This window comes from Balaenoptera ricei, chromosome 8 (assembly GCF_028023285.1).
Source record: "Balaenoptera ricei isolate mBalRic1 chromosome 8, mBalRic1.hap2, whole genome shotgun sequence".
Taxonomy (NCBI): domain Eukaryota; kingdom Metazoa; phylum Chordata; class Mammalia; order Artiodactyla; family Balaenopteridae; genus Balaenoptera; species Balaenoptera ricei.
This window is the reverse complement of record NC_082646.1, coordinates 13,434,132-13,448,794: the sequence shown is the minus strand read 5'-3', so window position 1 is coordinate 13,448,794 and position 14,663 is coordinate 13,434,132. Positions and strand designations below refer to the sequence as shown.

At 53.7% G+C, this 14,663-nt stretch overlaps 1 protein-coding gene across 6 annotated transcripts; it reads left to right on the top strand.

The window, feature by feature from the left end:
• Positions 1-289: 289 nt before the first annotated feature.
• On the top strand, positions 290-14,201 carry NLRX1 (NLR family member X1). 6 transcript variants are annotated; one of them, XM_059930218.1, is made up of 10 exons: positions 290-519; positions 2,177-2,303; positions 2,869-2,938; positions 3,409-3,497; positions 4,045-4,664; positions 5,427-6,242; positions 11,056-11,651; positions 11,894-11,980; positions 12,773-13,024; positions 13,337-14,201. In XM_059930218.1, the coding sequence occupies exons 1-10, from the start codon at positions 394-396 to the stop codon at positions 13,656-13,658; spliced, it is 3,105 nt and encodes a 1,034-aa protein (XP_059786201.1). In that variant the 5' UTR covers positions 290-393; the 3' UTR covers positions 13,659-14,201. The 6 variants fall into 6 exon arrangements, with proteins under 6 accessions (XP_059786201.1, XP_059786202.1, XP_059786203.1 ...); XM_059930220.1 differs by having other exon boundaries at positions 435-615; XM_059930219.1 differs by lacking the exons at positions 2,869-2,938; positions 3,409-3,497.
• The last annotated feature ends 462 nt before the right edge of the window (positions 14,202-14,663 follow it).

Genomic DNA, 14,663 nt, shown 5'->3' with positions numbered 1-14,663 from the left:
TCCAGGGGTGAGGTAGGAAGACCCAGGCCCCGGATTCTTGTTCTGGCTCTTCCCCTTCCTGGTTGGGTCAACCTGCGCAAGTCATTTCACCCTTCTGAGCTGCAGTTCCTGCATCTGTAAAATGGGCATAACAAGAAGCCCTGCCTGGGAGGTGGTGAGTAATGGGATGGAATTGGCGCTTAGTGACCTGCAGAGGGCAGTCCCAGCGGCAGGGCCCGCCTGGATGGAGGGCTGTACCACTGAGGGTGGGGGGAGGAGAGACAGATGGGGAAGAAGTCCCCGCCCCGGGCCTGCTCTCCGGGACACTAGCCCCTCTCGCCATCTCCCTCCTCCCAGGACCCGGCGGCCCGGAGCGCCTGGGCTCGTGCTGGCGCTTGCCCGCTGCCGGGCCGGATGCCAGGGCTGACAGAGCTCCGCGCAGGCGGGCGGGGCGTGCAGGAAGCGTTGCGCCGCGCCGGGGCCTCTGGGAGCAAGCGGGAGACTCCGGCGGCGATCGGCTCCCGGGCCCGGGCAGCGGCGGTAAAGGTCTAAGTAGCAGGGGCGGGGCGGTGCTGGGCTGGTGCCACTAGGAGCTAGCGGCTGGGGACGCGTGGGACGCAGCCGGTGCTCTGAGAGGTGGGCATTCAGGCGGGCTTTACTCTTGGGCTCTGAAACCAAGTAGAACTAGGAAAGCTGGGACCCAGTTTAAGAGGAGGAGCTCTGGACCTGTGCGAGCACAGGCCCCGTAGCTTTCCTGCTGTGCCCTCTCCTTTTCTCACTTCCCTGGGGACCAGCGGTGATCTTCTGACAATTGACCTCCCTACCCCCATCCCCACCGCCAGAGGCATCTTGAGTCAGAGGCCCTCCAATCGATTTTATCCCACTGAGCTAGTTTCCCCAAGCTTTTCCAGCCTTCCAGGGCCGTCTCTTAACCCTTCTTCCCTGACCCCGACCCCGGGACTCCTGGTCTGAGCCCCAGGCTGCGCCTCCACTGGTTGGCCCTGCTGGCAATAGGGCCCAATGCACCCAATTCTCCCTAAGGGTGCCCTGCCCTTAAGGAGTCACATCTCAGTGGAGACCAGGTGCCAGATAGCTGTATGCTTCATTTAAGGGAGCTCAGAGGGATCAGGAAAGACTTCCCAGGAGAGAGGACCTTTGAGCAGGTTCTTAAAAGATTGAGTAGGACTTCTGACAGGGGAGGAGGGTCATTCCAAGCTGATGAAAGAGTATGAACAAAGTTAGGAAAGTGGGAGCAAGAATTCAGTGAGCCTGGCGGGTGAGGTATGGGTCAGGGGGAAACTCAGGAAAATAGCTGGTGTGGGCCAGGTGTTTGGACGCTACATAACCTAGGATTTTAGGGAGGCGATTGGTGGCTGGGATGAGGGATGGGAATGGAATGAGACTGAAGGCAGAGGCCAGTAAGGAGGAGGAGGGTCTAAGTTAGCACACGGTGGTAGGGATTATGCAATAGGAACAGGCTGGCAAAGTGCTGGGTTGAGGAACCGGCAGGGCTGTTTCCACTGTGTGAAGGAGGGGGGAAGGATTTGAAGACAAAGAGGTCAGATTTCAAGTAGAAATCATGTGATGGGGAAGATTTGCAATAAAGTAACTGGAAGGGGAGGAGGGATGCTGAGTTCAGTTCTGCGAGCGTGTGGCTCGAAGCATTGGCAGGATGTCCATATGGAGATATCAAATAGGAAGTCATTCATTCATTTATCTATTATTTATGCCAGCCTCAAAGGCAGGTTACATAAAAGTCACAGAGAAGATAAAATGATCAAACCATTAAAACTCAGCTAAAAGGACCTGATAGCTAAGGAAAAACTTCAGAGGAGAGTGGATGATTGTTACTGGAAAATGTTGACTCAGAAAAGCCACTGAAAATGAACACAGGACTCATAGGAGCTTGCTGGCAGCCAAGCAAAAAAAAGGGCACCTAAATAAAACAGTTCACTAGGCTGGAATTCGGGAGAAAGGCGATCGTGAAGCCTCAGGGGAGAACCAGTGGGTGGTAGGATCAGCCAGGTGGGGAATGTAGAGGAGAGAGGTCTGAAAGCCAAGCCAGGGCTTTGGTGATGCTGGCATTTAAGGAAAGGCTGATGTTCTCTTGAGGAGGAAGGGCCTCCCTTGGCCTGCATGAGAGGTGGAGTGGGAAAGTGGGGGTGTGTGGGGTCCATTCACACCATTCTTCCTGCAGCGGAACAGGATAGAAGGTGGTGTGCTCAGTCCCCAGGCCCTGACCTTCTCTCCTGCCATGAGGTGGGGCTGCCATTTGCCCAGGGCCTCTTGGGGCCCTGGTCTGGGAAGAGTACTCCAGCCAGCAGGTGAGCAGGAAGTAGGGGTTTCTGTTGCCACTTCTCCCTTTCCAGAGTCCAGATGGCACCTCCAAGAGAGAAGGGATCCAGACATCAGGCATGCCAGTCCCAGCTCTGTGATTTACTAGCTGTTGGCCTTGGGCAAGTCACCGCACCTCCCTGAGCTTCCTTTTTCCCATCCTAAACTAAGGGAGTCAGATTAGATGATCTTTGAGTGTCCCTGTAGCTACATAAGTCCAGGAACACTTGTCTGATTTCATTTTGCATTCAACGAATATTTATTGAGTGCCTGCTATGTGCCAGACCCCGTGCTAAGTTCTAAGCAGGTACTTGTGAACCAAAACAGATGTGATCCCTGCTCTCATGGAGGAATGGGGGTGAGTGTGTGAATGAATGTTAATCAAATAATTACATAATGAAATATAAAATGTCATAATAACTGCTACAAAGGGGCAGTACATGATGCTATGAGAGCAAATGATGGGGATTTGATGTAGATGTGGGATCTGTGTATTGTTGAGCTAATGTGGGTGAATTCTGGATGCTGCTTCTTCCTTCTGCTTTCTCTCTGTAGATGAACGTATCCCCTTCCTGATCCACTGGAGTTGGCCCCTTAAAGGGGAGCGCCCCCTTGGGCCCCCTAGGTGAGGCCTCAGTGTCATACCTTAGGACACATCTGGGCACAGCAGAGTAGCCTGGGAAGGGTCAGGACTTGGAGAGAGCTTGATCTCCTGGGGAGAGTTGGTCTTCCGGGGCTGGAGAGGGTACAGACTCAACTACCAGGCCTAAGAGGAAGTTAGCTTATATCATCCATAGTACAAGTCACAGTGGTCAGCCAGAGGGAGGACCGGTGGGAAGTGGGTGGAGTCTGGCAGTGGTCAGTCTGAGTTCCAGGCAGGCAGTCAGCAGTGGGGGGCTGGAGAGGTAGGGGCAAGACCTCAGGCCCTGGGAAGGGTATGAGAGTCAGATGAGGCTCTGGACTTGGGTGTCCAGAGTCAGGCCTGGATCTCAGGAAGCCAGAAGTTCATCAGTCCAGGCAGGCCTGGACTCTGAGCCTGTGCAGAGCCTGAGCCCAATAGCCAAGCCCCAGCTCATCCCTTTTCCTTGCTCACAGGGCCTTTATACGCCATCATGGAAGCTCAGCGGGCAGTGGTCCCCCATCAGGGAGGCACGGACAGTTGTTCCAGGGCATCGCTGCAGCTGGTAAAGGGACTGGCTCCTCAGTCAGCCTGAGGAGAGGGGCTGCTGGGCTCCCAGTGCGGGGGTGGGTTCAGGGAGCGTGGGGAAGAAGGGCTTGGAGAGAGAAACAAGCAGGAAGGAGGTATAGAGGATCCATTACAATCAGCCATCAGTGGACCCACTCTCCCTGGCCCCATTATCCATCTGTCCATGTGTCCCTTCCTGCAACATTCATGCAGTGCACACTTACGATGTACAAAGCACTGGGAGGGATATAATATCCCTACCTTCAACACACTGCCTCTAGCTGTCAGGTGAAGATCACACACAGATAATCATGCAGCCAGTCAGCCCAGACTCACCCTCACTCGTTCCATGGCTTCCCACTTTCTGCCACAGGGGTCCAAACTTTCTGGACAGTCTGAGGGAGTCCTGTGTGTCCAGCACCATTCTGGGTCCTGGCATCTCCTGGTGTTGTGTCTTGACTCCGCAGCCTGACCCTACCACCTCCTTAAGCTCCTGCATTTCTCAGCCCCTCTCCCTGACACATTCCCTTTGCCTTCCCATCCAGAAGCTATCCAGCGGCACCGCCAGAACCTGGCCGAGTGGTTCAGCCGGCTGCCCAGGGAAGAGCGCCAGTTCGGCCCAACCTTTGCACTAGACACGGTGCATGTAGACCCTGTGATCCGCGAGAGCAGCCCTGATGAGCTGCTTCGCCCACTGGCTGAGCTGGCCCTGGAGCATCAGCCGCCCTCTGCTGGACTCCCTCCACTGGCCCTGTCTCAGCTCTTTGACCCAGATGCCAGTGGGCGCCGGGTGCAGACGGTGGTGCTCTACGGGACAGTGGGCACAGGCAAGAGCACGCTGGTGTGCAAGATGGTCCTGGACTGGTGTCACGGGCGGCTGCCAGCCTTCAAGCTGCTCATCCCCTTCTCCTGCGAGGACCTGTCATCCCTGGGCCCTGCGCCGGCCTCCTTGTGCCAACTTGTGGCCCAGCGCTACACAACCCTGAAGGAGACTCTGCCTCTGATGGCCGCTGCCGGTTCCCGCCTGCTCTTTGTGTTCCACGGCTTGGAGCACCTCAACCTTGATTTCCGGTTGGCGGGCACAGGGCTTTGCAGTGACCCGGAGGAGTCAGAGGCGCCAGCTGCCATCATCGTCAACCTGCTACGCAAATACATGTTGCCCGAGGTGAGTGCACCCTGCTTTGCCTCCACTGTCCCCAATTTGCCCCCTCAGGATTTTCGTGTCCTGAGTCCGCGTGTTTAATGGGTAGGAACGTAGGCTCTGGGTTAGTTCAAATCCTGCCTCTCCACTTCCAAGCCGTGGGACTGAGCAAGTCAGTAACTTCTCCAGGCTTCTGTTTCCTTCTCTCCTTGAGTTGTACTGAACAAATGAGATACTGCATATGAAGTGCTTAGCACAGTGTCCTGGATCATAGTGGGTGCTCAGTAAGTGTGAGTTATATTACTGTGGTCGTCATTATCTTCATCCTTGAACACTCAGTCTTCAGGGACTCCCTGGCAAGTGAGCCAATCAGGACACAAGGGTCTTTATTATTTTTTTTATAAATTTGTTTATCTTATTTATTTTTGGCTGTGTTGGGTCTTCGTTCCTGTGCACGGGTTTCTCAAGTTGCGGCGAGCGGGGGCTACTCTTCGTTGCGGTGCGCGGGCTTCTCACTGAGGTGACTTCTCTTGTTGCGGAGCATGGGCTCTAGGCGCGTGGGATTCACTAGTTGCGGCGTGCAGGCTCAGTAGTTGTGGCTCGTGGGCTCTAGAGCGCAGGTTCAGTAGTTGTGACTCACGGGCTTACTTGCTCCATGACATGTGGGATCTTCCCAGACCAGGGATCGAACCCGTGTGCCCTGCATTGGCAGGCGGATTCTTAACCACTGCGCCACCAGGGAAGCCCACAAGTGTCTTTCTTAACTCTCAACCATGCTCTTCCCAGGCCAGCATTCTGGTGACCACCCGGCCCTCTGCCATCGGCCGCATCCCCAGCAAGTATGTGGGCCGCTATGGCAAGATCTGTGGCTTCTCTGATACCAACCTACAGAAGCTCTACTTCCAGCTCCGCCTCAACCAGCCAGACTGCAGGCACGGAGCTGGGGGAGTCTCAGCCACGCCGGCTCAGCGTGACCACCTGGTGCAGATGCTCTCCCGGAACCTGGAGGGGCACCACCAGATCACCGCTGCCTGCTTCCTGCCCTCGTATTGCTGGCTTGTCTGTGCCACCCTGCACTTCCTGCACGCTCCCACACCAGCCGGCCAGACCCTCACGAGCATCTACACCAGCTTCCTGCATCTAAACTTCAGTGGGGAGATGCTGGACAGCACTGACCCCTCCAAGTTGTCCCTGATGGCCTATGCAGCCCGAACCATGGGCAAGCTGGCCTACGAGGGGGTGTCCTCCCGCAAGACGTACTTCTCTGAAGAGGATGTCCGTGGCTGCCTGGAAGCTGGCATCCAGACGGAAGAGGAGTTTCAGCTGCTGCATGTGTTCCGCCGGGATGCCCTGAGGTTTTTTCTGGCCCCATGCGTGGAGCCAGGGCACCTGGGTACCTTCGTGTTCACTGTGCCCGCCATGCAGGAATACCTGGCTGCCCTCTACATTGTGCTGGGTTTGCGGAAGACGACTCTGCAGCGAGTGAGCAAGGAAGTGGCCGAGCTCGTGGGCCGTGTCGGGGAGGACATCAGCCTAGTCCTGGGCATCATGGCCAAACTGCTGCCCCTGCGGGCCCTGCCCCTGCTCTTCAACCTGCTCAAGGTAACAGCCCTAGGATCCCAGGCTGCCGGCCCCCATCCTCCTCGTTCACCCTTGCTCCTCCCCAGAAGGAAACTGTTTCTTCCTGCATGACTGTGAATCCTCTTCTTGGCTCTGTTTCAGATTTGGGCAATCTGGCTTTTAGTGGGAATGGGGCATAAGGAAGAGGGAGAGAGAAGCCACAGGCTGGGGAAGGCTTGGAGGGGAATCTGAGGGTGCAGGGACTTTCATAACAATCCCATAACTCTAATGATAGGTTTTTGTTTGTTTGTTTGTTTTTGTTTTTTTTGTTTTTTGCCTCTCTCCTCCTAGTCTTTGTTGCTGGGTGGCAGGGGTCACTACTGTCCAGGGTCTGTCCTGTGCTTTGCAGGTCCAGAAACCCAATTGTATCTGTTCCTCAGAGGTGATTAGACTCTGGGAGTGATGTCTCATCCTAACTTAATCACCAGAGACAGGTTTATAAAGCAGATGCCATTTTATTCATTTATACCAGGAGGATAAATGGCATTGGTAATTGGCTTAGGACAGTCCGTCTTGGGTGCAGGTCTGCTCCGGAAACCAAATTACAGGCCTGAGGACTGTGCTGTGAGCAGGGCGGATGTACTAAGTTTTTGACGGGAAGAAGTAGCCACTCTCGGCTGATGTCTGCCCGGGTGCCTTGTAAATGAAATATAATTATGATCCCTTTTATAGATGAGGAAACTGGAGCTCACAGACGCTAAGTAACTTGACTAAGGTCACTCAGATAGTAAGGAGAATAACTGGGGTCTGAGTGCAGGTTTTGTGGTTCTGAATCCTGTGCTCTTTCCGCCAAACTTTATTGATGTCCTATGGATATTTCTAGGAAGCTATGGCGCCTTGCTAGGTAACCCTGGTCTGCTATAGCAATGTTTCAGTAATCGGTCTTGGGGAAGCAGAGCCCTGGTGAGCTGACAACATTTTAACAAGTTTTCCTTTTTATAGGCAGCAAAGCCTCAGGGTTAAAAACAGGGATTCTGTAACGCAGCTACCTGGTTCACATCCAGGCTCTGCCACTTACTAGCTGTGTGACCTTGTACAAGTTACTTAATCTCTCTGTGCCCCAAGGTCCTTATCTGTTAAATGAATAATAATAGATAATAATAGAATCTATATCATTGGCCCAATATGAGGATTAAATGTCTTCATCTGCAGGACCTGGCACATAGTAAGCGCTATTTAATTGTTTGTTAAACACAAAAACAGTCTCAGGCAGCCCATCCCTTCTTACACCACTGCCTCAGGCAGGGAGGTAATGGCCATTGCTGAGGCCACCCACCCCTTTGAGGATGTGCTTGCCTCATCTGGATTGCAGTGAGAGGCTGTGGTCTCCTGACAGGGTTCAGAAAGCCACTCAGTTACTTAAGGGGGCAGCACACCCACAAGCCCTCTTGGAGGGAGGGTTGCCTAGCAGAGGATGGGTACCATCTGTTTCTTCATGAGCCTATTGATTCATTTTCCCAGAGTGACAGTTTGTGTGTCTTGTCTCCAGATGCTTGTTGGGGGAGGGGCACTATAACCTCCATGGTGGGAACCTCGCCTGTAAAAAGTGAAGAAAACACATGAGAGGAGGTGCCACAAGACAACCTGGTGGCTCTTGGCAGAGGAATGGACCTCTCCTTTCCTTTCAGAACCATTGCAAGGATGGCAGCTGATGTCACCAACCTCCCAAACATTCAGTTCTTCAATAACTATTTGAGTGCCTGCTGTGTGCCAGGCAATGTGTTAGATTCGGAGGAAAAAGCAACAGAACCCCAGGTTTCTGCCTTTTCTGATCATATGGTCTCAACATAAACATGTCAACATAACCATGTGATTAAAAATTCTGGGAAGTGCCTGGAAAGCAAAGTTCCAGGTGCTATGGAAGTATGTAAGGGGGGAGGGGGGGACCTGGTTTGGGGGGATAAGTAAAGCCTCTCTGCAGGAAGGGCTTTTAATCTGATCCCTGGAGGATTAGCCAGGAGAAGAACTGGGTGTGGTGGGGGGAACACTCCGGGAAGAGGGCACAGCTTTGAAGAAGGAACAATCTTGGCACCGTCAAAAAACAAAAAACGGAAAAGAGAGAGAGAAAAGCCGAGAGGACAGGAGCAGAGCGAGCGAGGGTGAGAGGCTGTCATGAAGGTGCCGTGGTTGACAGGGGCCTGTCAGTGAAAAATTGATCGATAGTCCATCTGTTCCTGGAAGGGGGACCCCTTCCAGGGCCTGAGAGCGAGCTCTTTTTTTTTTTTAATAAATGAATTTATTTATTTATTTATTTATTTATTTTGGCTGCGTTGGGTCTTTGTTGCTGCGCACAGGCTTTCTCTAGTTGCAGTGAGCAGGGGCTACTCTTCATTGCGGTGCGTGGGCTTCTCATTGCAGTGGCTTCTCTTGTTGCAGAGCACGGGCTCTAGGCGCACAGGCTTCAGTAGTTGTGGCACATGGGCTCAGTAGTAGTGGCACGTGGGCTCAGTAGTTGTGGTGCACGGGCTTAGTTGCTCTGCAGCATGTGGGATCTCCCCGGACCAGGGCTCGAACCCATGTCCCCTGCATTGGCAGGCGGATTCTTAACCACTGCACCACCAGGGAAGTCCCTGAGAGCGAGCGCTTGTCTAACACTCGGAAATCAATTGTCTGAGGAGACACACGTACTGACAAAGCAAAAGACTTTATTGGGAAGGGCTGCCCGAGCAGAGAACAGTGGGGTAAGGGAACCTAGGAGAACTGCTCTGCCACATGGCTTGTAGTCTCAGGTTTTATGGTAATGGGGTTAGTTTCTGGGCTGTCTCTGGCCAGTCATCTTGCTTGGCCCATATTTAGTCTGACTCAAGGTCCTTCCTGGTGGCACGCATGTCTCAGCCAAGATGGATTCCAGCGCCAAGGATTCTGGGAGGTTGATAGGACAATATTATGGGGCTGGCGTCTCCTCCCTCTTTTTGGCCCCTCCTGAATTCTCTAGTTTTTGACGGCAGCACCATGTTCCTTATCGGGACCTCCTGTTATGAGACAACTCATGCAAGTGGTCATCATCGTGCCTGGTCAAGGCGGGTGGTTTTAGTCAACGGTTCCCTAACACATCTAAGAAAGAAATGGAAATTTTAATTCAAGCCAATCTGAGGATTATAACCCAGGAGACAGTCTCTCAGAGAGCTCTGATAACTATTCCAAAGAGATTAAGAGGGAGGCCAACGTATTCAATATATGTGATTTTGGCAACGGGGGTATGTGTAATCAAACATACATCGCAGTAGAAGATTGTACCTGGTTACGAGGGACAGACATCTCAGTTAATGGTTTTAGTGCTTTTCTAAGTATGGAAAGATGCAAGAATCCGGGTTCACAAAAATTTCTCCTGAAATATCTAAGGACCAGTTCTGTCAGTTTTCTCAAAGCACAAAGTGCCTTATCCTGATCTTTGCCCTGAATTCCTTTCGAGGTTATTGTATCCAGTGACTGCAGTGGCTAATGGCTTGACTTTGTAGAATTGGGTGGTGGGCAACATTCTTTATTTTACAATCCCTTCCCTTTCAGTCTTAGTTTCAACCAAGGTTTGGGAGGCATTTCGTGACCAATATGTTCCACAGCACTAGGAATGCTCATTCCCAGGTCAGGCCAGGATTTCATTGATAGGTCACTCAATGTGCTATTAGTGGACTAGACCCTATTAACAGTAGCCAAAATCCTCTGGACCCCCTGTCTTACTAGTCCGTTATGATCCAAGGAACGGTTCCCTCTTGTTGTTTCTTCCCTTATCCAGAGTTACACTATTACAATCATTCATCTTACAGAACTATATATTTGATCAATTGTTTCAAGTCACCTAATCATCATTAATTTTATCTGAGGCTCAGTCACACATTTGGTGATGCAAGAAACAACAATCTTATAAAATAGGCAAATACAAGTAATATAGCTAGTAGTATTAATAGGATCATAAGTAAGTATTGAAACTAAGATCTTCCACAAGGTGAGGCCCAGTATCTCCTCAGGTCTCTCAGCAGTCTGTTTTGCACCAATCTCTGTCTTTAAGGAAAATGATATATTGGCATTGTACATAAAGTTCACCAAAGATGTCTGCATATACAAGGCGAGTGGTGGGTCATTATGACCCCTTACAGGATTGAGAAAGGAATGTTATCTTCTAAGGAGTTACATGGCTGGCACCAGAAGGAGAAAAATTGACCTTTATGATTGAGCGGGTATTTCTGCCATTGGGGAGGTCTAGTTAAATGCATAATGCAGATGCACAATGCACACTGGAGGGGAGGGAGGAGGCCCAAATGGGCAGAGAAAAATTTTATGTTTAAATTTTTCTTGTCTTTCCTTAAAATATGAATTTTATTTCACGAGGCCAAATCGTGCAGGGTCTGAAGCAGTAGGAGCAACATCCGTCATCGCTGCTGGGATGACGGTGATGATGTTGAAGATGATGATGTATTTATACCACCTAGCCCGGTACCAAGCTGAATGCATAATATATGCTAACTCCTTCCCACCATGCTTGGGCTTGAAAATGTACGGAGTGTCTGGGAAAAAGAAAGAATTTCCCAGTGTCTGGAGTACATGAGATGAGTGTTGAGAGGTGACTCCGGAAAGGTCAAATTGGGGCCAAATTATGCAAAGTTTTATATTCCACATGGGCAGTGGGGAGCCACGGAAGGTGCTGCAGCAGGGGGAGTAGTATGATCAGACAAATCGTGCTCGAGTTTAAGGGAGATCACCAGGCTGGAGCAGTCAGGAAGACTGCACCTTAAGCTTAGGCCAGAAGGCTAAACAGCACACAGTAGGCTGCAGCGCCCTCTCCCTTCTTCCCTTCCAGGTGGTTCCACGTGTGTTCTGGCGTGTGGTAGGTAAGAGCCGCGAGGCAGTGGCCCAGGCCATGGTGCTGGAGATGTTCCGAGAGGAGGACTACTACAACGACGACGTCCTGGACCAGATGGGTGCCAGTATCCTGGGTGTGGAGGGCCCGCGGTGCCACCTGGACGAGCCCACAGAGGATGAGGTCTTTGAGCTTTTCCCCATGTTCATGGGCGGCCTTCTCTCTGCCCATAACCGGGTAGTGCTGGCTCAGCTCGGCTGCCCCATCAAGACCCTGGATGCCCTGGAGAATGCCCAGGCCATCAAGAGGAAGCTGGGCAAGCTGGGCCGGCAGGTGCTGCCCCCCTCGGAGCTCCTTGACCACCTCTTCTTCCACTATGAGTTCCAGAATCAGCGCTTCTCCGCCGAGGTGCTCGGCTCCCTGCGCCAGCTCAACCTGGCGGGCGTGCGCATGACGCCCCTCAAGTGCACGGTGGTGGCAGCTGTACTGGGCAGTGGAAGGCATGCCCTGGACGAGGTGAACTTGGCCTCCTGCCAACTGGACCCTGCCGGGCTGCGCACGCTCAGGCCTGTCTTCCTGCGTGCCCAGAAGCTGGGGTGAGGCCCTGTCCTCGTGCACGGGTGGAAGAGAAGGTTCTTGGGAAAGCAAAGGGAGTGAGGAAGGACCAGGGGGTGGGGTGAAATCTGGTACGGGTGGAGGTGACAAGAGCTGCAGAAGGGGACACAGCTGTGGACTACGAGAGGCAGGATGGTGAGGGAGGGGCCCGGTGGGTGGGCAGGTTCCATGCCGAACTCCTTCCTTGGTTTCTCACCTGCTCTCTGCCCACCTTCTGCTCCAGCTTGCAACTCAACAGCCTGGGCCCCGAGGCCTGCAGGGACCTCCGAGACCTGCTGCTGCATGACCAGTGCCAAGTTACCACCCTGCGGTGAGTGCCCTGGGAGGGGGCTCCATCCTGCTGGCCAGCTAAGGTCAAGGGTGAGCTCCCCACCTCCCAACATGCCTGGAACAGGCACACCCATGCTGTAGTAAAGAAGACGGGAGTGTAGACCTTGACCTGCTCCCCACCCCATGACGTCTAGTACAAGCAGCCAGGCAGGGGAAAAGATGCCACCAGCAATAAATAGGTGCTAAGAAAGCCTCTTGCGTGGCTAAAATCAGCCTGGGGTGGGGGGTGGAATAACACCCAGGCTGGTTACCTGGTAACAACGCCACTGATTCCCTCCCAGGATTTTCCCTGTCGCCTCACAAGGATGACCCTGACGCTGGGCACTCAATAGATGCTCCTAAAGTGTTGACTGATTTACTAGCAACCCAGACGCCTGGGTTCCTGATTTTGGATTGGAGTAAGGGGAGATGAATGAGGAGGGAGGGAGAGGGGGATGGGGAATCAGGAAGGGAGGGTGAAGCAGGGGCTGGAAGGGGGTGAAAAAAGGAGCAAGAAGGAACATGGTAACGAGGAAGGGGAGAGGGAAGAGGGGCGTCTCAAAGGAGAATGGAAGGCGGGAGGAGGGGAGGGAGAAGCCGGCTTCCACCCCACTCTCCCTCCTCTACAGTGAGCCTCACCCCCATTTCTCCATCCTCTTTTCCTGGGACTGCATTTCTCTGCGTCCAGGCTGGTCTCTGCCCCAACCAGTGCACCGTTTTGGCCCAAGTCCCAGTGCTTAGCACAGGGCATCTGCTAGGGGCCCTCATAACCTTGGGGTGCTTGTGGCCCTAGGCTGTCCAACAACCCGCTGACGGCAGCGGGTGTGGCCCTGCTGGTGGAGGGGCTGGCGGGAAACACCTCGCTGAAACACCTGTCTCTGCTGCACACGGGCCTTGGGGACGAGGGCCTGGAGCTGCTGGCTGCCCAGCTAGACCGTAACCATCAGCTACAGGAGCTGAATGTGGCCTACAACGGCGCTGGCGACACAGCGGCCCTGGCCTTAGCCAAGGCTGCCCGGGAGCACCCTTCCCTGGAGCTGCTGCAGTGAGTCTTGCCCTCCACTCCCATCTCCCCACCCACCCTTGGTGATTGGCCCTTCCCCTGCCCTGATTCTCCACCACCATTTCTCCTAGGGTCCTAGTGGCCCCATTTCTATTGACCCTGGTCCCACTGAATTCTAGCGTCATCCCTGCCTCCCAGTGGCCACCACCCTCCATCTCTGGCTTATTGCAAACACTTACCCCATTGCATTTCACAGCCAGGGGAACAGTTATGAGACCCCTTACTCTCTGTGCACCCACCCTCTGCCCCTTCTTCTCAGAGCTGAATGGCATCTACTCTTCTCTCTCCTGCTAGCCTCTACTTCAACGAGCTGAGCTCAGAGTGCCGCCAGGCCCTGCGGGACTTGGGGAGCACCACTGAGGGCAGTGCCCAGGTCGTGGTGTCACTGACAGAGGGGACAGCAGTGTCTGAGTACTGGTCAGTGATCCTGGGTGAAGTCCAGCGGAACCTCAACAGCTGGGATCGGGGCCGGGTCCGGCGCCACCTGGAGCTTCTGCTGCGGGATCTGGAAGATAACCGAGGAGGCACCCTTAATCCTTGGCGCAAAGCCCAGCTGCTTCGAGTGGAGGGCGAGGTCAGGGCCCTCCTGGAGCAGCTGGGAGGCCCTGGAAGCTGAGACAGTAGCAGCAGTGTGTGTCCCCTGGCCCCAAGCCGCTTCTGTCTGTGGCCTCCTAGCTTGCACTACCACTTCCAGAAAGATCCCTTCAGGGCTGGAGGCAAAGGAATGGGCACAGCTGTGCCAGTTGCTCTCCTGGGGCATGTCCAACCAGTGCTTCCAAGTCTGGAGTTTTCAGGGTCACGGAACATGCTTCCCCTCCCTTCGGCTAGAAGGACTGAAAGATGTGGCGTTTTGGTGGCCACATTGTCCTGTAGCACCACCACCAATCTCCTCTTGGATTGTGCCACCAGGGGGCACACTTCTTTCGTCGGCCTTGCCAGGGGCTTTGCCATCCAGATGTGTTGGAGGGCCTCCGCGTCCTGCCTTTATGCTTTCTTGGGACCCCCTGGGACCCCCAGGATGCCAGCAGCCACTTTCCTCTCTCACTGGTGCTGTGTCCTCACCCTTGTTTCCCCTTCACCACAATGGTACCCAACCTTGGTGGCCCCGAGGGGCATGGGTGCTGACTTGCTGCTATTAAAGAGCTGTGTCTTCCAACTACCGTGGAGTCTTTTTTGACTGTTGCTTTCAAGAAAGGGTACTGTTCTTGGTCATTCTGTTAAACCACTGACCACGTTCTGTTGCAAATGTTTCTTGGGCACTAGTTTCAGAGGCCCTGAGGACTGTGGTGAGGGTGGCGCAAGAACAAGATGTCAGCGTGGGGGTAGGCCATGTTGGGCCTTAGGGCTCCTGTCACCCTTCTCATACACTTATCCCAGGCTTGGAATTACAGTGCCCAGCAATTACAGTGACCTTTCTCTGTGCAGAGGGGGAACTGGGACGGCAGCAGAGTCTCCTGAGGAAGTCGGGGCTCAAGAATAGGGCAGGAGGGACATACACACTTCCCCAGAGGACAAGACTCTCCTCCCGTTAACCATTACCGACTGCTTCCAAGGCAGCGTCTTGGAGGAGGCGGGACGTGGCGGGGTAGGTGGGAGGGTCAGCTGGTTTCGATGGACCTTG

What these genes read in the sequence shown, in the direction of transcription:
- NLRX1 (XM_059930218.1), top strand. Translation starts at nt 394, where the DNA reads ATGCCAGGGCTGACAGAGCTCCGCGCAGGCGGGCGGGGCGTGCAGGAA. An exon ending in AAGAGTACTCCAGCCAGCAG is followed by an intron (nt 2,304 to 2,868) that starts GTGAGCAGGAAG and finishes TTCTCTCTGTAG; the next exon opens with ATGAACGTATCCCCTTCCTG. An exon ending in CTGCGTGCCCAGAAGCTGGG is followed by an intron (nt 11,652 to 11,893) that starts GTGAGGCCCTGT and finishes CTTCTGCTCCAG; the next exon opens with CTTGCAACTCAACAGCCTGG.